General features: G+C 52.2%; 1 protein-coding gene across 15 annotated transcripts in view; it reads right to left on the reverse strand.

The window, feature by feature from the left end:
* The window catches only part of CARMIL1 (capping protein regulator and myosin 1 linker 1), a 310815-nt gene extending 292171 nt beyond the window's left edge, over nt 1-18644 (reverse strand). For 4 of the 15 annotated variants that reach the window (XM_045057039.1, XM_045057038.1, XM_019830107.3 and 1 more), the window contains exons 1-2: nt 18148-18642; nt 13983-14080 (exon numbers count right to left, since the gene is read on the reverse strand). In XM_045057039.1, coding sequence (XP_044912974.1) covers nt 13983-14080; nt 18148-18187 — 138 coding nt within the window. In that variant the 5' untranslated portion in view covers nt 18188-18642. Of the gene's footprint in view, nt 1-13982; nt 14081-16992; nt 17150-18147 lie in introns of those variants that run through there. The other 11 variants (XM_045057037.1, XM_045057045.1, XM_045057046.1 and 8 more) reach the window with 8 other exon arrangements.
* Nucleotides 18645-22083: the final 3439 nt, after the last annotated feature.

The following is a 22083-nucleotide window of genomic DNA, read 5'->3' on the forward strand; positions in this document are numbered from 1 at the left end:
TTGCACAGGACCAGGAGAAGATAAGAGTAGAGATCCTTCTTTCAGAGTATTTACATAAAATCCAGCAGAGCGGGGCGCCTGGGTGGCCCAGTAGGTTAAGTGTCTGACTCCGGCTCAGGTCATGATCGCGCAGTTCATGGGTTTGAGCCCCGCGTCGGGCTCTGTGCTGATGGCTCAGAATCTGGAGCCCGCTTCGCATTCTGTGTCTCCCTCTCTCTCTGTCCCTGCCCTGCTCGCACTTCTGTCTCTCTCTCTCTCAAAAATAAATAATAAAAACATTTAAGAAAAAAAGCCACCCCTGGAGTTAAGGCTAAGTACACCGCAAGCATGTCTCTCCAGAACATCAAAAAGCAGAGCCCTCCTCTGACGGACAGAGAGGCTGGCTAGTCCCAGAGAGCCAGACAGAAAGGGACTGAGCGCAGAAGGCTTCCTGCCTGCACTCACGTCAGATATAAAGACGGATGTCACCTTCAGTAAACCTCTGCAGCGAGAACAATGCCTCAGAAACTCTAGGTGACAAGGTGCTCGTGGCCTCTCCTTCGGGCTGGCCCACCCTCTCCCGCCCGGCCACACTGGAGACCTGGGACACGAGAGGGTGCCTCAGCCAACTGCTGAAAAGGAAACGGCTGCCAGCGGCTCCCGGTCCGGTCACACACGATGGCCTGTGAGGGGACAGGAGCTCTGAGAAGGAGCGGGCCGCCCCAGAGTGGAAGCATCCACACGAGCCGGGTCACCGTCCGCAGCCAGTGTGGGTTTTCGGCCGCACCAGCCGTGCCTGGGAGGCAGTGAGCAGAAAGCTGCCCCGGCTGCAGCCCTTCTGCTACCCCGAGGATGCGGGCGAAGAAGGGGAACGGGGCCCCCAGGACCGAAAAGGGAAGCTGCTGGCCGCCCCCGGAGCCAAACCCAGCCGTCCCAGAGGCAGCAGGAAAGCAGGCACCGGGGGCTCCTCTCCGGGTCTCGGTTCCTTCTCTTCCCGCGGGATAAGTCTTGTCTGGTTGCCAGCGACGAGCAATCTAGAACCAATGGAGTCAGGAAATCAAAAACACCACCGCTGGCGCCTCACCCAAGCAGCCGGGGCCTCCACTGGCCGTGCCCTGAGCTCACCCGCAACAAGACCACCACCGGGCCGGAGGGCAGAGGGCAGGCCTCAGGGGGCGGGCGTCAATCGGGGGCACAGAGATGTCCTACAGGTGCCCGCATTGCTCCCGAAATCTCCGCAATGGCCCGGCGTCGGGCGCTCGTGCTCCCGTCGATTCCACAGAGCCGCTAAGAACGCAGCCCTGAAGGTGGAGGGGGTCTTGCGTGCCTGCTCTCTACCGGGTTCTCCAGAGAACCTCAGGGTGCCACAGGCAAAGTGGAAGCCGGCAAGCAGCTATGAAAGGAGACACATGCAGGCTGAACCTTGAGGGGCTGAGAGGCTCCTGGGGGGAGCTCACAGGGCCTTACCCGGACCGGCCCCGGCTGGGGGGGCGGGGACGCGGGGGTCAGGAGAGGGGTGACGAAGCGGGGAAGACCCCTCCGAAGCCACAGACGGAGCGGCGAACGGCCATGCAACTCAAGAGAGTCCGTGTGAGCTCCGCAGGTGACATAAATAAACTGTCTTCACCGCCGTCGGGGAGAAGAAGCGATGTGTCCTTTCATTTCGATACTAGAAGAATCCTCTAAGACACAGGACCAGCTGTACGTGCCCATTAGCCTGGGACTCCTCTCATCTGCGCTTGGTCTCGTGAAAGTGCCTGGGCCTTATCACTCGCAGATCTGCAGAACCACCATTTATAAAGAGCATTTGGGGACCCGAGGTAAGAAAGTCCCATGACTGGGACAAAGATCAAAGGTCTAAATCCTGCAGTCCAGCCTCACACGAGCTCGGGTCCAGCTCGGGAAAAGACTGCGGCTGATTCAGCAGAAGCCGGCACGGGGACAGTCCAGGGCCGTGATTCCGGCTGGGAACCACACTCACCCCAGTGAGCACGGCATCAGGTACGGGACCGTGGAACCGCACTGTGTCATACCCCGGCCACTAGGGTAACGGCGTATGCCATCTGCGCTTCAGTAAAAATGTTTGTAAAAACCTAAAGGAGGGGCGCCTGGCTGGCTCAGTCGGCGAAGCATCCGACTTTAGCTCAGGTCACGGTCTCGCGGTCCGTGGGTTCGAGCCCCGTGTCAGGCTCCGTGCCGCAGCTCGGAGCCTGGAGCCTGCTTTGGAGTCGGTGTCTCCCTCTCTGACCCTCCCCTGCTTGTTCTGTCTCTCTCAAAACATAAACGTTAAAAAAAATTTTTTTAACAAAAACCAAAAATATAAAGCTAAAGGAAAAAAAAAAAAAAAAAGCTGTGACCCTGGAAACCCATTTGCAGGCACCAGAAAAGACAAGAACCACAGGACCCCACGCCTGCAAATACACCACAGAAGACAACGCATCCCACGGGTGGACCTGAAAGGGCCTTAAATTGCCAAACAAATAAATAATTAAATTAAATTAAAAGTTTGCCTCAGGAGCTGGAGTCCAAGGGGCACTGGCCTAAGAAATCCAAGAACTTGAACAAAGAGAAGGAGCCAGGCTGCTAAATAGATTTTTTTTTTTTTAAGACAACAAAATTGATGCGGCAGGGGAATTACTCTCCATCGAGACTTCCTGAATAACAATCAGGTGAGAAACGCATCCTTTAAAAAGCCTGTCAGGCGGCAGTTTCACTTCCAGGAATTCATCCAAGAGAAATAAATATGGGGATGTCCTCATTTATAAGGCAAAATATTGGAAGCAACCTAAATATCTCACAAAAAGTGCCAGAGAAATTACAGCCGTTAATGAAGTGCCATGCAGAAGTCCAAAACGTAGATATGCGTTATTCAATATATACGCTGTACGTATACAGTATTAATACCTATGTAATGTATCACGTTATTGTCATGGAAAGCTTTGACCTTAAATACTAAATTTTTTAAGTACAGTACAAAATAGTATTCATCATTCCATTTTTAAAATGTCATACGCTTCTATGTACATTAGCGTAGAAAAATACGAAAGAATACTTACAATTTTTCCAATGGTCCCTATTATTTTTTTAATATTTATTTTTGAAAGAGAGCACAAGTGGGGAAGGGGCAGAGAGAGAGAGGGAGACGGAGGGCAGGCGCTGCACTGAGAGCAGAGAGTCTGATACGGGGCTCAAACCGCGAGATCAGGACCTGAGCCAAAGTCGATGCTTAACCAACTGAGGCACCCGGTGCCCCCTCAGTGGTCACTGCCGAATTGATCGCCTAGATGAGAGTTTTACTTTCCCATGTAACATCTTAGTAATGCAAACAACACAGATGCTTTCAAAATTAAAAACAACAAAAAAAGAGAAATCATTTTCAGCGCCCCAGCAATGTGTAGCCGGTGTTCTCCACTCGTCACACTGCGGTACCTGGATGTTTCCCACACGGCCTGGAGGGACAATTCTGTGATGACACTCTACATCCTCCCTTCAAGAGGCGCAATCCACAGGAGCCCACTGTTGAAGGCTCTGAGACATGCTGTTTAATTCAGCTTCAGAGTGTGCCAAACTCTGGTGCTCCCCAAACACCGACCAGTTCAATCGCCAAACGTCAACAGTTCAATCGCCAAACACCGACAGTTCAATCCCCAAACACCGACAGTTCAATCCCCAAACACCGACAGTTCAATCGCCAAACGTCGACAGCTCAATCCCCAAACACCAACAGCTCAATCACCAAACATAGACAGTTCTATCACCAAAGGTCTACAGTTCAATCGCCAAACATCAACAGTTCTATCGCCAAAAGTCTACAGTTCAATCGCCAAATGCCGACAGTTCAATTCCCAAACACCAACCAGTTCAATCTCCAAACGTCTACAGTTCAATCGCTAAAGGTCAACGGTTCAATCGCCAAAGGTCGACGGTTCAATCACCAAAGGTCGACGGTTCAATCACCAAACATCGACGGTTCAATCGCCAAACGCCGACGGTTCAATCGCCAAACACCAACAGTTCAATCGCCAAACGTCGACAGTTCAATCACCAAATGTCAACAGTTCAATCGCCAAATGTCGACAGCTCAATCCACAAACACTGACGGCTCAATCCCCAAACGTCGACGGTTCAATCGCCAAACGTCGACGGTTCAATCGCCAAACGCTGACGGTTCAATCACCAAACGCCGACGGTTCAATCGCCGAACGCCAACGGTTCAACTGCCAAACGTCGACAGTTCAATCACCAAAGGTCGACGGTTCAGTCGCCAAACGTCGATGGCTCAATCCCCAAACACCAACAGCTCAATCACCAAAAGTCTACAGTTCAATCGCCAAATGCCGACAGTTCAATCCCCAAACACCGACCAGTTCAATCGCCAAACGTCAACAGTTCAATCCCCAAACACCGACAGTTCAATCGCCAAACGTTGACAGCTCAATCCCCAAACACCAACAGCTCAATCACCAAACATAGACAGTTCTATCACCAAAGGTCTACAGTTCAATCGCCAAACATCAACAGTTCTATCGCCAAAAGTCTACAGTTCAATCGCCAAATGCCGACAGTTCAATTCCCAAACACCAACCAGTTCAATCTCCAAACGTCTACAGTTCCATCGCTAAAGGTCAACGGTTCAATCGCCAAAGGTCGACGGTTCAATCGCTAAATGTCGACGGTTCAATCGCCAAACTTCGATGGTTCAATCGCCAAAGCCGAAGATTCAATCGCCAAACACCGACAGTTCAATCACCAAACGTCGACAGTTCAATCGCCAAACGTCGACAGCTCAATCCACAAACACCAACGGCTCAATCCCCAAACGTCGACGGTTCAATCGCCAAACGCCGACGGTTCAATCGCCAAACGCCGACGGTTCAATCGCCAAAGGTCGACGGTTCAGTCGCCAAACGTCGATGGCTCAATCCCCAAACACCAACAGCTCAATCACCAAAAGTCTACAGTTCAATCCCCAAACACCGACCAGTTCAATCCCCGAACGTCTACAGTTCAAAAGGCTCATGGACTAAGAAGAATGACTCCAAAGCAGGTGAGCAGGTCTGGGACCATTGTGAAAGCAGCATCCTCCTCCAGGCAGACTGCAGGAAGGGAGCATAGTTAGCCTGAGGGCTGAAAGATGACGACTGCCTTCAAATGCCTGAACGGCACTGAGGCAAGGAGGGGGTTCTGTGAGGTCCCAGCAGACCCGGCAGGAACAAACGCAGACAAGTTACGGAGAAGCAGATTCCAGCCCAAACCAACAAAGGGCTTTCTGGGGACTCTCATTTTTCCCACCTCCGGAAGTACTGAAGCACAAAGTGGGCACCTGGCTTGTGTATGGACACCCAGGGATGTCACAGAAGAAACTTCGCATAGGCTAGGGCCCGTGGTTAGATGGCCACTAAGAGTCCTCCAGGCCCAAGACCCCCTGGGCGGCGATCAAGGATGCCAAGATCTAGCAAACTTCCCCAGAGTCGGCTGGGGTCGGGTCCTCCAGAGCTGCTGGCATTTGGAAGACCAGGACACTAACCCCACTCGATCCCCACAATGTCTCCTGAGACCCCCAAGGCCCAGGAATCAGCAGGCAAAGACGCATTTGCCTCCTTAGCGGGACTAAGCACGTTCATCGCTAGCTCTCGCCACAGGATGGAAATGCTCCAAGTACAGTTCAGGAGACGCGTCCACCCCGCCCCAACCTCTCAGAGGACCTGCCCTACACCCACCGTAGCTAAAGAGAACAAGACACCTGCACGCCCAGATTCACCAAGACATAATGTTTTCGAGAGAGAAAAACTCTCTCCAAAAAACAAGTACGAGGAAAAGCACTTGGTGGGTGAAAGTGAACGGACTATTCACACACACACACCCCAGAAGCATCCTTCCTTTCCCGCCTTTACCTCTCTTTTCTCAAAGACTTGGGGGACGTGATCTACTGAGAGAGAGAGAGAGAGAGAGAGAGAGAGAGAGAGAGAGAGAGAGAGAGAAATAGGGCAGAGTAACAGATCCAGACAATACGCCCCACATAGAGCAGCCCAAATTCTTACACTCTCTTCAAAGACAACAAGCATTTTAGAAAGGGAGGATGACGGGGGTGGGGCGGTGGAATCTTCTGCCCTTCGCCACATTCTATAAAGTTGCATTTCTCAATCTGTTTTAACAACAGACACTAACAGTGTTTCCAATGAAACGAAACGGTGTTACGGGAACTCTTCACTGAAGGCTTTGTTTTCTCTGGAACTCTGAAAAACAGGGTTCTCCCTATTCATTCCATATTTTGTACAGATCTCCTGGCTCCTGCATTTCCACAATGCCCCTTTCACGCAGCTCACATACACCCCTGCCTCCCCGCGCCCCGGGGTGTGCCTGAGCGCCCAGCTCCCAGGGTGGTGAAATCCCAGAGGCTGGAAAAGAGTCTCTTTTTAAGAACAAAGTTCCTGCACGCCTGGTATACATTCAAGGGCTCCTGCCCAAGGTCACCGGACTCTCCTCTCCTAACTTCAGAAGGAACTGGGGCAGCGGCAGAGGAGACCGGAGAACGTGGAAGCGGCTCGGGTAACAGGTTCACACTGGCCAGAGCTGGCTTCTGGAAACACATGCCCAGAGCCAGCGCCTGCCTCCGACCCCGGGGGCCCCGAGACGAGTGGGGGGCCGCCTCCAGCTTTGAGCGGGGGGCATTCGGAAGTGCCGCAATGCGGGTTTACTCTGAAGGTCCCAGAACTTCGGCCAGGCCCCTTGGCAACAACGCGTGCCCTCCGATACCCCCTCCTGAAGGTGGTTTCGGTGTGCCCGCTGCTTTCTACGGCTCGAGTTCCTCGGGTCGTGTAACTTCACCCAGGTGCTCTGAAAATTACCCACGCGCTGAATGGTAAGCGATCCTGAAAAGTCGACACTCCTCATGGTGCCACAGGGACCAGCGTTCAAATTCCCCCAGCAAACGGGCACAGAGCCTCCTGCGAGGGGGGCACGCCAGAGGCCTGGCACAACGGCTGTCCCCGGCAGGGCTCCTCGGAAGCCGCCGTGGTCTACAGACCTCGGACGTGAACTCCGTCCCTCCTTCTGTTTTGACTACTGGAATAAGGCACAAGCACGGGCCCCAATGCGTCAGGCCAAGTTCAGCCTGTTAGAGATCAATGCCGAGGTACGCTGTGCGGTCAGCATACACCGCGTTCCAGAAGAACAAAGCTTCTCCTGCCGTCTCCCTCGGAAAGCACCCTGAGACCGCGGCTGTGGCTGTTTTAGGCACCGTGACAGCTGTCCCACTTAGCTGGTGAATGCGGAGTCCCTCTGAAATGTGCAGCCAGAACAGAATCCAATCTCCCCTTCTATTTCTAATTTACGTTCATCAAAACCACTCCCCAAGATCGCTGATCGGGTTTATGCTATTTCGGACTGAACTACGAACCGGCAAAAAAAAAAAAATACTCCTAAGGTGTCTCGACTTTACGAACTCTTTGGAAAATTACGTGTTTTAAAAAAGGTGCCACTGGTTTAAAAAAGAAAAGTCTGGACACCATCGGCCGAGGCTGCTGTCGCCTAAAAGTAGCCGCGAAACACAAATTCCAGAGTGGGTGTTTGAGAAGTGACCGTGCCACAGGCCGTGCTGAATCAAGTCAGCCGTTAGAGACTGGGGAGTGAGGGAAAGAATACGTGGTCTGGCCGTGCAAAATGGACACGGCCTAGTCTCAAGGAGCATTGCTTCCCGTATCAGAAAATACCTGACGTTGAAAATAATTAACGTGGGCCAGACGCTTACAAAACTTTCAGGGGAGACGAGGCCCCCTTTGAAAGTATTTTTAAAACAAACAGGTAGCAATCAAGTGTATGTTTTGAGTTACTGAAAGCCTGCCACCGAAATATCTTAGGGGTACACGGTACCCAAAAGAACATCCTCACGCTTTTCAACACGTTCAAGGTTAACGCAGGTTTATCCCAAGAAGCCTAAGATGCTCAGAAGTTATACAGAAAAAGTCAAAAAGAAAATATATTCAAGAGATTCCAGGTTGACTTTTCAAAAGAACGTAAGAGAACGAGGGATGAATTGTTCCAGAGGGAACGGGTGACATACGGGGAAGCTGACATTTGCAGACACGCTTTTTCCCGCCTGCCCTGCTTCTCCCGGCCCATGGGGTGAGGGTTGTGGAAGAACAGTGGGCTGGCAGAGGGGACAGAATTCCAAAATGAAACAGAAAAGGCAAGGCTGAGACCAGCGGTGAACCTTCCACACGCTTCAGAGTCACCACCAGGGAGATGGGAGACCACCTTCCTCTTCCGAGGCAAGTGGCATCAGGAACGTGGACGGAAAGAGGTCACCAAGGACCCTGCTTCCTCCTGACAATGTTTTTCTTTCAACCATTAGCCCTGAAGGGAAAGAAAAGAAAAGAACAGAAAAGAAAGGAAAAGAGAAAAAAAGAAAAGAAAGGAGAAGAGAAAAAGATGAGAGGAAAAAAGGAGAGGAAGGGAGGGGAGGGGAGGGGAGGGGAGGGGAGGGGAGGGGAGGGGAGAGGCTGAGGCAATATACCAAATGCTGTCAAAGACTTGGGGCCGCTGGCTCACCGACTCTTCGCTGACAGGACTCCACAGTGCCACAGCCACTGGGACAACAGCTGACAGCTTCTTGTAAAATTAAGCAGGCAATGCCAACATGAGCACTTGTGCTCCCTGGCATTTACCGGGGACACATGAAGACTCGTGTTCACACGGAAGTCTGTAACCCAGTGTTTACCTCCATTTTATCCCCCAAATAACAACCCCAAAACAGAAAATAACCCCCAGGTCCCTCAACAGGTGAGGGGACATCCATAGCACGGAACAGTCCCTGGAGTGGGGGGGCGCGGGGAGGCACAGTGGCTATGCTGTTCAACAACCTTGGTAAATGTCTAGGGAATTATCCAAAGTGGAAAAAAAAAAACAAAACCAAAACAACCCCCAAAAGGCATATACCACACGATTACATATGTATAATATTTTTGAAGTAACAAAATTATAAAAACGGAGAACGCCTTAGCGGCTACCAGGGGCCACAGAAGTGCATACACGGGTGTGGCTCTGAAAGGCAATATGAGGGATCCCTGAGGTGACAGCAATGTTCTGCCCTTTGCAGCATCAGTGGCAATATCCTGAATGTGATGTCCCAGCTATAATTCTGCAACAGACGACAAACTGGATGAAGGGTACCAGGGACCTGACTTCTGACAACTGTTAAAATCTACAACCATCTACAATCAATGAAAAGTTTAATTTAAAATGCATAAATTGGGGCACCTGGGTGGCTCCATCGGTTAAGCATCCGACTTTGGCTCAGGTCACGATCTCACGATTCGCGAGTTCGAGCCCCGCGTCGGGCTCTGTGCTGACAGCTCGGAGCCTGGAGCCTGCTTCGGATCCTATGTCTCCGTCTCTCTCTGCCCCTCCCCCACTCACACTCTGTCTTCCCCCCCCTCTCAAAAATAAACACTCAAAATTTTTAAATAAACAAATAAAAATAAAAACTACATAAATTAAAACACATTTTTAAAAGTCCAGGTATTGCAAAAATCCGGTGAAGATTCAATTAGCAAATGAGAAAATGAAATAACAGCCTAAGACAGAATGACTTCCTAATGGCATGTCCTACAGACAAGAGAGAAAGGTATTACGGCAACAGATGACACGTGCCAGCATGTGGCCTTCAGGGGACCTGCCCACCACGTAAAAAGTACGGGGCGTGAGGACCTGACCACAGAAAGTACTCCTCAGGAAGGACAGCCCGTTCCTCTGACTGCCCCAAGAGGCACCAGCTTGGGCTGGTTTCCTAACCTGTGGTCGGTAAGGTCTCTGGCCCGTGGTCCGTAGGGCCTCCAGTCCGTGGTTGGCAGCCTCTCTGGCCCGTGGTTGGTAGGCTCTCTGGCCCGTGGTCGGTAGGGCCTCTGGCCCTGTTTGGTAGGGCCTCTGGCCCGTGGTCCGTAGGGCCTCTGGCCCGTGGTCGGTAGGGTCTCTGGCCCATGGTCCGTAGGGCCTCTGGCCCGTGGTTGGTAGGCTCTCTGGCCCATGGTCGGTAGGGCCTCTGGCCCTGTTTGGTAGGGCCTCTGGCCCGTGGTTGGTAGGCTCTCTGGCCCATGGTCGGTAGGGCCTCTGGCCCTGTTTGGTAGGGCCTCTGGCCCGTGGTTGGTAGGCTCTCTGGCCCGTGGTCCGTAGGGCCTCTGGCCCGTGGTTGGTAGGCTCTCTGGCCCATGGTCGGTAGGCTCTCTGGCCCGTGGTCGGTAGGACCTCTGGCCCGTGGCCAGTAGGGTCTCTGGCCAAAGAAGTCTGAGAAAGACCACACACTTCATCTCTTTCTCAGGCCTCTACGGCACCCACTGGTGTATTAGTGGCTCTGGTAGCCGTGCAGGAAAGACACTGGTTTGTCCTTGATGCCCCAACTGCCAAGCGCATTTGACCACCAAGCGCCCTTCCTCCTGCACTCCCAACACTTCTGCTTCCATGTGAGCAGAGCCTGCCTCAGGAATCTGGGATCTGGTCAGCACTCCATCCTGCTGGAAAGGGGACACAGACCAGAAACAACTCTCCCGGGCCTCCTGGCAAACAGGGAACACAACCTCTCAACAAAGGCAGTGGACACGCGGGCACCAGAAGGGGTGGCATCGTCCGGGCCACCAAGAAGACAATGTAGCACCCCTTGGCTCCTCTCCTTTGATCCCTGGTCGGGTGTGTATCACGTGCTGGGCATGGCACCAAGCAGCACTGAGACATATCCTGGTTAATCTTCAAAGCAGCCATTTACAAACAGATACTGTGAGAACACCTGTTTCATTAGAGAAAGGAACTGAGCTTAACAACGTTATAAAGTGGCTGGGCTGCCGTCTGAACCAGGTGTGACTCCAGGGGCCAGGTCCTTATCCACTGAGCCCTATGCCTCCCTGGAGACAGGAGGATAAAGTTCAGGTACAGGTCATTAGAAACAGGTGGTGAGAAGAGACCTACTTAAGCGGTCCGGCTTTACCTGATATCCCCATCGCAAGGGAAGGAGTCAACTCACTGCCTGGCCGCTCTCCACCCTGTATGTGCTGCTCCAGCCGCACTTTGGACGCTTCTCTGACATGTAAACACCTCCGGCTTCCAGGCATCGTTCTGTCCCCTTTGTCCAGAACGTGTCTCTACTCTCCTCCCTTGGCAACTCCTACTCAGACATCAAGAGTCGGCTTAGGCTTCCACACCTTCTAGTCCGAGTCTGGGGTCCCTCTGATGTGCCGTGACAGTCCCCCCCCCAACCCCCCACCCCGGTCATCCCGCTCCTAGCTCAAAGCACTGCCCACTGACACGTTTACCTCCCCAGCTGGACGGTGAGGCCTGGCTACGTGAAGTCCGGTACATACAATGCGTTTGGCATACCGACGTGCGCAGTAAGTCAGGAAATTACGTGCAACTCAGTCCGTCCACCAGATAAACGCAAGAGTCCCGATCTTTCTGACCATTGGGTGAAAGTGTGCAATCATTCAACAAGCCAGAAGGTGTTTTCTGTTTATTTTGATAATAATGGTGAAGCAGACAGGCTTTGAGGGAGGCGGATCTGGGTTCAAACCGCGGCTCTGTCGTTAACTAGCCGCACGATCCGAAGCCGCGTACGGAGCCTCTACGAATGTGAAGGGAGATGTAAAGAGTGCCCACCTCTCGGGGCTGCGACGGCTGATGCACCATGAAATGTTCAGAGAGCCCAGCACCTGGTCAGTGCTCGGTGAATAACAGCCGTCACGACCACGAGAAGAAAGATCAAGATAAACCTTCTCCAGAAAACAAGCTACAGAGAGCATAAAGTCTCCAACGGTAAAAAGAAGGAACTAAGGAACGTAGAACACACTCCCAGCCTTATGAGGAAGGACACTAAGAACAAGAAACAAAACTCGAGATACACTGAAGCTACGAAGCCAACTCACTGGTTACCGATGTTAGCGGACTGACCGCCAGATAAAAGTCAGGAATGAAAACGATAAAGAGATTCCCCCCAGTGTTTTCATGTACGTAACTGAATTTCTCTAAATTCAGACACTCCAAAGTGAACCACGTCAAGGTCTGTCGCTGACCATCTTGCTCAAACTTGAATACTTCCATTAAGATTGTCAGACTCTATTTCTATTAATAATTCCTGCCCATGCATGTAAGGAACAGCTAAAACAAGTCTATACCAAGCTACCAGAAAGTATTTAAGTTCCTGACTTGGGGAGATAAATGCTTACAAAGACGTGTAATTTGGCTAGAATCTTAACCAGCTTATGTTAAGATCGGGGTGGGGGGGGGGTCTCCACATCAGGTACTTAATCATAACTGCTTGTAAAGGTGCCAATCTTGTCCTACTGGACACTTAAATTTGTCTTTGAAATTTTCACTTTGTAAATCTCACTCACGGCGTGCACTCATTCTCAACATGAACGGTATCCACACCAAATAATGCCAGACCTTTGTAGCAAGGACCACTGGACGACTACCCCTCAAATCCTATAAAGGGGGATCCGTCTTGTAAAGAAGTACTTTAAACGTATAAAACAACAAAGAGCAGAAACAAAATTTCTTCTCTCCACGCTACCACCCCCCCCAAAGTACCACTATCCTACGACATTACGTAAAATACACCCTGAGGAAATGTACTCTTTTACTCTTGTTTTTAAGGGATTTTCTTCGGTTTCTGTACATAAGCAATCTCTACACCCAACGTGGGGCTTGAACTCATGACCCCAAGGTCAAAAGCCCCATGCTCTACCACCTGAGCCAGCCAGGCGCCCCAAAAAATTACTCTTCATTAAAGCAAAATAAGTCAGAATAATGGCCCCAATCATTCCTGCTATGGGTAACTCTAATTATGCAGGTTACATGAACACACTGGGTACCAGGGCCAAAGCCACTCAATCAAGTTTTCCCCCTTCAGCTTCTCTGCCATCCCAACTCATACACGTAGCCCACAGAGAAAGAGAAGTCATCCATCAAGAGCATAATCCTTCCATCTACAGGGAAGGTAGTTAGATATTCGAGAAGATTCTCAAGACAGACGTTATCAGGAAGACACTTCACGTTCTTTCTGTGGCAACTTCAACCAATGAAACAGAATATTAAAAGTATTCTCTTTCCAATGACACATGGTTGGGGTTTGTTTTCAAATACTCCAAGAGGTGTGGGGGGCACTGTGGTCGATAAACAAGACGGGTGAAACACAAAGAGACTACTGAAGCTGGATGAACACTCACAGGGTTCAACATACTAATCTCGACTTTTGCGTATGCTGGAGAATTTCCTATGATAAAAAGAGAAACAGAATATTCTCTCCGACAAAAACACAAACAACATGTATTCCCCCAAGGCTAAATCAAGGTTCCCCACAGTCTCAACCTAGAAGCCACTAGAATACCACAAAGGGCTCTTCGCTTCTCTAAAGGTACAGCCCAGTCACTGACAATGACCTCCCCACTCTGACCAGCACACGGTCCAGTCCCCGGGTCCCCGGCAGCAACCCCACACGCTGGGGGGACCCCAAGTTCAGTCTCAGTGCCACAAGCAGCTCCCTTCGAAATACCAAACATCCGTGTGAAACGACAGGTGTTTTCTTTCCAGTAACAGTGACTCAGACGTCACATCTGAGAACACTTACATAGTTCAACTAACATGACACAAATTTTTTAAACGCTTCCCTAAGTCCTCACAAATAAAATCACACAATCCGCCACAGCAAAGATAACTTTAAATAAGCTTCAGTTCACATCAAGCTGAGTAATTGGAAAACAGGCTGTAGAGGACCTCAATGTGGGTGACTGTGATAATTTTAAGAAATACAATTGTCAACACCGCAATCTCGAAACTGTAAATGCCCTACTGTTCACTTTCAATGGCCACATATTCCAATTAACCCAAGACAAAATGGCCCTCAGAACTTTCGAACTAAATGTGAATCACAGCACTTGAGTTGCCTGGAAATTAAGCAATCAAAACAACGAAGAGGAAAAACACTTTCACTTCCAAACGGTTTAAGAAACGAGAATACTTACCAGCACTTTGTTTTCAACTCTGTCTCCCTTAACTTCCAGCTTGACCTTCTTCTTCACTGCAATTTTTATCTTTCTGCCAATAACATCCTTTATGCTTTCTGAAAGGAGAGAATCGTTTCGTTATAGTCTTTTATTGGTAAGAAAAAAAAAGGCACTGGGGAGGAGAGAGCATTCGAAGGAGTATTTTTGTTTGTTCTTATTGTCGTTGTTTTGTAGCTTATTGTAACAAGGCTGACAGTTATCAGTCACCACGTATTTAGTGAACACCTGCTACGTGCTTCATACTGGGGGCTCAGATGCTGAGCAAAGAGGAGGAACTGAGAGAGGAGGGGAGACTTCAAAATGGGCACGGTGGCAGGAAGGTCTTCCTGGGACTCCAGGGAGTACTCCAAATGGAACAGGTGCCAAATCACACTCGTTCTCTTCCCCCACCCCTCCTCTGGCCACTGATGAAGCTAGAAATCTCTTAGCAACCCGACTGTCCATCCCTATCCATCCCACGCCCTTAGGATTTTGTAGGTATTATTCCCTTTCCTGAGATGCCCTTTCCCTCCTCTCCCGGTTAGTGTACCTCAAAATATAGCAACCTCCTCTATACTCCCGTAGCTCTGTATTCTACAGTATAATCGTATAGGCTTATTCATATATTCAATCCAAAATACATGTCCACAGGAATAGCTCCCGCGTGCCAAATGTTCTGTAGATGCAGGGATGGAGAGGGCCCTGCCTTCCACAGGTGCTTATGGTCTAGAGGCCGCAGACAGACGCCTCTACAAAAATCTGCACTCGCTACCATGAGATCACAGACAAGGAGGCTCATGAAGGTTTCAGGGAGAAGGGGACTCCTGAGCCGAATCTTGAAAGAGTAGGAAAGACACCACTGGTCCAAAGCAGGGTGTCCAGGGGCGCCTGGATGGTGCAGTCGGTTAAGCATCCGACTCTGGATCTCAGCTCGAGTCAGGATCTTATGGTTCGTGGATTCGAGCCCCGCGTCGGGCTCTGTGCTGACAGCTCAGAGCCTGCAGCCTGCCTCGAGTTCTGGGTCTCCCTCTCTCTCTCTGCTCCTCCCCGGCTTGTGTGCGTGCACTGTCTCTCTCTCTCTCTCTCAAAAAATAAATAAAAACATTAAAAAAAAGAATTTAAAAAAATGCAATGTATAATTCACCGAGGTGCAGTAAGAACACAGAAGTTTTATTTATCTTTGCAATGTTTCAGTTTATGTTTTTAAATTATACATGCTGGGGGTGCCTGGGTGGCTCACTCGGGTAAGCGTCCGACTCTTGGTTTTGACTCAGGTCATGATCTGCAGTTTCATGAGTTAAAGGCCCAAGTCGGGCTCTGCACTGGCAGCAAGGACCTGCCTGGGATTCTCTCCTTCGCTCTCTGCCCCTCCCCCACTCACGCTGTCTCTCTCTCTCTCTCTCTCTCTCTCAAAATAAATAAACTTTATACATGCTAAATGAAGTATGTACATAGCTTAATAAATAAATGTTTGTGAAGGGGTAATCAAATATCCTTATTGGAAACCCACCACAAAAGTTTAGAGCCACCAAGTTAGATAGGAGCAAAGAAGGGGACCAGTTGCCTAGGTGGCTCAGTCGGTTGAGCATCTGACTTGGACTCAGGTCATGATCTTAAGGTTCATGGGTTCAAGCCCCATATCAGGCTCTCTGCTGTCTGTTCAGAGCCCATCTTGGGTCCTCTGTCCCCCCTGTCTCTGCCCCTCCCCTGCTTGCACTCTCTCAAAAATAAATAAATCTGTTTTTTAATTTTTTTTTTTTAAGAGCAAAAAAGAGGAGGGAGGAGCTGTGCCCACAGCGAGAAGGGCAGGAAACAAGAGAAAATGCAGCTTGTTCAGGGACTGACAAGGAGGAGTTGGGATGTTAGGGAGGAAAGGGGACAAGTGGGGAACCTCTCTGCCCTGGGAGCTCTCCAGCCAGCTCTGGGTATGATCAGACTTCTTCCCCCCCCCACCCCCCCACAAGAGGCCTGTGGGAGAGGAGTGTCAGAAATGGACTTCAGAACAGAAGGAGACTGGAAAGTTAGATTCCAAAAGGTCAGAAGCAACCACCTCGGAGAGGCAACACGGCCGAGGACAGTCTTCTCATCCCCGTCAGCGTTTAAATTTTTTTATAACAAGCCCGTATTTCTTTCATAATCAGAGAGATACACGGTACATTTCTTAAACACCTTCGGGGATTAGCTTAAGGGAATAAGCTGAGGTTTTCACACAGTTGCCATTTTGATTCGATGGCAATGGAAGTCTCAGCACTTGCAATGGGAGGAAAGCAGTGCTTCTTCCTAGGAATTTCCCCCATCCCAGACGAATTGGGCCGTATACAGGCCCAGAAAAATCATACTGGGCATGTCACAAAAGTATGTGTCACTTGCTTGAAAGACATGTGAGCCGGGCAAGACTCAATAAGCACACATTCCATTTCTAGATAAGGATTAAATCAACTTTTAAAACATACCAAAGGATTTATTTTGAGAACCATCAACATAAACCAGGTATCTTATTTCCATCCCTTCCCTTCTCTCTCTCTCTCTCTCTCTCTCTCTCTCTCTCTCTCTCTCTCTCTCTCTCTCTCTCTCGTCTAAGTAACTACCTAACCTTTTCATTACCAGGCTCAAGGACAACTAACTCACAAATCCACCAACCTCTTTAGCTGCCCTCGTCCCCTGGCCAAGGAGGCCAGCCCTCCCCCAAACTTTCTCAGGACCTCTGCAGGCATCTTCAGAGACTGTGGGCAATGGTTTTCTCCTCCCAGAGGGGTGCTGGGAAGATCTCAGCCTCCCAGAACCGGATGGGCCACTCGCTCCGGCAAAGGCAGCTGATGCTTTATCTCAGGAGGTGACTCCACAGGGTTGGGGAGAGAGGAGAGGCCAGAGTGGGGGAAGGGCCCGGTAACTTCAGGTCCTAAGTTTGGGTAAAAAATTACGTTTGCGTTTTGAGGTTTGTTGGGGTTTTTTTTTCTAATTCAACAAAAGCAGAAGCATCCATACAAACCTAGCAACAGCTCCTTCACATCGCTTCACCTGCTGAGTTAAGTGAGCAATGGAAAAGCACAGAAACTCCTCCAAAGTATCACGGCTAAAAGGAGTCACAGAGGGGCGAGTTTCTCAAATGCACACGAACAGGCAGGCACAACTTCCTCCTGCTGTCAGCACCCGTTAAACAGCATCCTTCCCTGCAGTGCGCCAAGGATGGTTCAGTCAGGAGCACAGGCCACAGGGGCTCAAAACGCGCAGACACACATACCTGGTTCAAACACAACACGCCACACACACACACACACACACACACACACACACACACGCTTACACGGTGGGTTTTCAAAAACACTCTGTCTCACCTCAGTTTAGTTCTGCCATTTTAACCCTCCACATAATTAAGTTAAACCCCAAGAGGTGGAACCCAGCCCAAAGCCCCCCCACCCCTCGCCGATCAAAAAAAAAGAAAAAAAAAAAAACACTCAAGGGACCCAAACAATAGGTCACCTTGCACAGGGCACTACACACAGGTTCCCAGGGCTCCGGGATGGGCAGAATCGGTAGGTTAACTATTATGAAAATAAGCTGGAGTCATTAACCCTCAGTTTCCCGGCCCGCGTTTGCGTCAGTCCTGTAACCCCTTCGCTGCCGCTGGGCTGGGCGAAGCCACGCCTCGCCGGGCTCGGGGCGCACCCCAGAGCAGCGCCCCCTCCCCGCGTGTGCGTGTGGCGGGGGGTGGGGGGGTGCTCCAGTGGGGGGTGCCCGGCAGGTGCCGGAGGTGACCCCGCCGTGCGCTCGCCCCCCGCCCCCCGTGCTGGCCCTTCCCGGACTTCCCCGAGTTTGGGGCAGTGGGCTGGTGGCCGTCAGGGGTGCTCCTCGCTTCCAGGACTCCCCAGCCCGCGCGGCCCGCCCCCGCCCCGCTTCCGCCGACCTCGACCCCCACCCCCACCGGCCGCGGGCTGGGGAGGCGCCCCGGGGCTCCGGGGGCCCCCGCCGCTGCCCACGGCCGCCCTCCCCGGACTCGGCTTCCCGGGCGGCGAGACGCGAGCAAAGTTGCCGGCGCCCCGCCCAGCACGGCGGCGACCTGAGGGGGCGCCGCGACTTCGCGGGACCCGCGGGCCGGCGGCGGAGGTGAGGGGCGCGCGGCGGCCGGCGGCCGCGCCGCTCTTACCTGTCAGCTCCCCGGGGACCTCGGCGCTCTCGTCGGTCATGGTGGCCCTCCGGGCGCGGGGGCAGAGCCGGTCCCACGCCGATCCGCGGCCCCCCGCCCTCCCCGAGCCCCTCAATTTTTAGAGGCGGATGCAGCCTGCACCCGGGGGAGGCGAGAGAGCGAGGGCGGAGATACAATTTTGCCGCGCCCCCCGCCCCTCCAGAAAGAGAGAGAGAGAGAGAGACAGAGTTGCAAATCCGAGGTGGGTCCGCCGCCGCCGCTACATGACGCCCCCCCGCAGCTGCCGGCGGCGGAACGGAGACCCGCGGGCTTCGGGGCGGGCGCGCGGCTCCGGCTGCGGCTGCGGCTGCGGCTGCGGCTCCCGGCGCCGCTCCTGCCGCCCGGCCCCGCGCCGCACCTACGGCCCTAGGTGAAGGCGGAAGGCGTGCGGAGGGGGCGGGCGGAGCGGCGCCGCGGCGGGGCCGGGGTTTCCTCGGCTCCCGCCGGGCTGGGCGGGGGCGGCTCCGGCCCTCCCCCTGCTCCCCCTCCTCCTGCTGCTCCTCCCCCGGCGCCTCTCCCTCCTCCTGCTGCTGCACCTCCTCCGTCCCCCTCCTGCTCCTGCTCCTCCCCCTCCTCCTGCTCCTCCTCCTTTGCTCCTCCTGCTCCTGCGCCGCCTCCTCCTACCGCTCCCGCTCTTCGCCCTCCTCCTGCTCCTCCTGCTCCTGCTCCTCCCGCCTCTCCTCCACCGCCTCCGCCGGCGCTCCTCCTCACCTCGCGAGAGCCGGCCTCCGCACGCGTCCCCGGCCGGCCTCCTGCGCCGAGCGCCCGGGGGAGGAGGCCGCTGCGCGGGGCTGCGGGGCTGCGGGGCTGCGGGGCTGCGGGGCTGCGGGGCTGCGGGCGGGCGCCCCTCCCTGCGGCCTCCCTCCCCGACCGCCCCGGCCCTGCGTCTGGAGAGGGGGCGACGGAGCGGGGGGGGGAGCGCGGGCCCGGGAGCCATCTGCTGGCTGCGCGGAAGGCGAGCCGGGGGTGCGCGGGCCCCCGGGTCCCCTGTCCCCACCTCCCGGCGGGCCCCGGAGAACGCGAGACTGCGGGTGCGCGCAGATTCCGCAGAGCCGTCTGCGCGGACAGCTTGCTCTCTGGGCCCCCTTTGCGCACTTTCCCTTCCCAGCCCCGCTGTCGGTTCTTCGGCGTGATTAATTTTCTATTTCTGGTGAGCAGGAGCTAGACGAAACCTGGAAGCGCTAACCATATGGGGAGAAGACACGTGTGTGTGTGTGTGTGTGTGTGTGTGTGTGTGTGTGTGTGTGTGTGTGTGTGTGAGAGAGAGAGAGAGAGAGAGAGAGAGAGAGAGAGAGAGAGCGCGCGCTCGGCGGGCGCCCCGTAGCGCCGTCGGCAATCTCAGCACCCTGGAATCCAGGGGGGCGCTTTGGAAAAAGCCTTTCACCTGCTGCGGAACCTCCTTTCACCCCGGGCAGAGTCGCCAAAGCCCGAGTGAGGCTGCATTGAGCTGTGATCCTACCTGACCCCTCCGACCTCTCGGGGCTCCACCCCCAGAGAGACCACTTTGGGGCCAGGAACGTTCTTGAGCCCCTCCGTTGCTGCTTTCTTTCCTGACAGCTGGGAATGCCTCTGTCGAATCAGGCTCTGTTTTTAAAGGACAGAGAGAGGAGAGGGAGGAAAGGGAACCCCCTAGCCTTAAATCCTGCTGTGGACCTTGGGTCCGCGAGAGTAATCTTCGGCCTCTCAGCCTGGCATCACCGTGAAGGCATTTCCCAGGGCGGTCTTCGCCACGTTTCTTAACCTCTGCCCTCCCCAAGCTGACTCTCTCCAAGGCTACTTGCTTTCCCCTTCCCCTTAAGGTTATCTGATTTGTACCTACGTTCTCGATTCCAGCCCAATGTGTACCTTCCTTGTGACGATTTTCAGGGTTTTTCAGAGCACTGTGATCCCTCCATTCAAAACCGCTAGAACATATTACCTGAAACACTTTTGTAAGCCCAGCCATACGGTGCCTTCGTTCATGGCTTGTGTATTTGTCCAGACTTGCGCTTTCACTCTTGGATTGTTCCCTGAGCTTGGGTTTGTCTGTCCAACTAGACTGTGGGCAGTTTGAGGGCAGGACTTCATCTCAGACCTTTAGACCAACTTAACACGTTTGTGCAGAATACGTGTTTTGTGCAAAATTGGTTTTAAAGCTTGTGGCCTCGCGCTCCTTGATGTTTGTCTCAAAAGTTGGAACTTGCTTTAAGTTAGACATTGCCTTTATGCAGTATCTTTTTTTTTTTTTAATTTTTTTTTTCAGCGTTTTTTTTTTTTATTTATTTTTGGGACAGAGAGAGACAGAGCATGAACGGGGGAAGGGCAGAGAAGAGAGGGAGACACAGAATCGGAAACAGGCTCCAGGCTCCGAGCCATCAGCCCAGAGCCTGACGCGGGGCTCGAACTCTCGGACCGCGAGATCGTGACCTGGCTGAAGTCCGACGCTTAACCGACTGCGCCACCCAGGCGCCCCTATGCAGTATCTTTTTTATGTAATAAATGTAAATTAACATCTCAAAACTATCTTCCATTCAACTGTGTGTGCTCTAGAGGATTTTTCTGGCAGGCACCAATGGGGCTTCAGAAATAGCCCTGAAGGTTCCAAACCAGGTGGTAACTTGTGAAAATAAAGACAAAAGATTGTCCTCCCCCGCCGGGGCCTGGGGTGGTGGAAAGAATAAAAGAAAGGCTGTGTCACAGTCCTGCAATTCCGTGTTCCTCAGCATCTTGTAAAGAAAGCTGGGATTTCAGGAAAAGAATCAGGTTTTGTTTTTTGTTTTTGTTTTTGTTTTTTCACTGCAGAAGGGTGTTGATTGGCTCCCACGTCTTTAAAGGCATGAATTCAAATGAATCTCTTATCTCGCTACTCAGAAATGACTGGCTGATTTTGGAGATCATTTACTTCTTGGGTATAAAACTCAAATATGTGTCAGAATAGCAAGCAGAGAACTCCAAGGAGTCTGCTTTATAATGCTGCGTAAGCCGGCGAGCAGCAAATGTCCCCTGGCAGCTTAGAGAATGCATGTCTGATTCTGGAGTGGGTGCCTGTTGACCAAACTCTACCCGCCCCTCCGATGCTGCAAACTCAGCAAAACTGTCCTTTGGCTTCTGTTATTTTAAGTTCATCCCCGCGTATACAGTCTCGATTAAGAGAAGGTTGCTGGAGCGGTGATGGGGAGGGGGACAGGCTAAATGGGTGATGGGCATTAAGGAGGGCACTTGTTGGGAGGTGCCTGGGTGGCTCATTCGGTTGAGTGTCTGCCTCTTGGTTTTGGCTCAGGTCATGATCTCGCAGTTCATGAGATCGAGCCCCGAGTCAGGCTCTGTGCTGACAGTGTGGAGCCTGCTTGGGATTCTGTCTCTCTCTCTCTCCCTCTCTCTCTGCCCCCCCCTGCTCATGCTATCTCTCTCTCTCTCTCAAAATAAATAAACTTTTAAAAAGTATCTGTAAATGATAGGCTTGAGGAAACAATCCAAGGGGGTGTTGGCAGGGCGGGGTGGAGAACTAAATAGGGCTACAGATGAAACAAGTGTGCATTTGTACTGATTTTTGTTGCATCTGGGTAACGGGTACAGGGGAGCTCATTGCTCTCACTTTAACGTATGCTTGAAATTTTAATAATGATCCCAGCAAATCCTTCACAGATAAGACTGAGCAAGCAAGAAGGAAAAAGCAACTCAGCCATTAATTCAGAAAATACCTCTTTAGCGTGCCATCGTCAGAGCTCACGGGTACACAGTGGTTTTCCGTATTCAGAACACCTGATCGCTTCTGTAGACCTATTGCCTGGATTCAAAGAAGCACTTTCGCTCATTTTAATGTTCATGAAATCCGAATGCATTTTATAATTGGTGTAGACAGTGAACATCGTGCTTCTCACACACGCCTCCCCCCCCCCCCCCCCCCCCCCCCCCCCC

The sequence above is a fragment of the Felis catus genome, chromosome B2, assembly GCF_018350175.1.
Source record: "Felis catus isolate Fca126 chromosome B2, F.catus_Fca126_mat1.0, whole genome shotgun sequence".
Lineage (NCBI taxonomy): Eukaryota > Metazoa > Chordata > Mammalia > Carnivora > Felidae > Felis > Felis catus.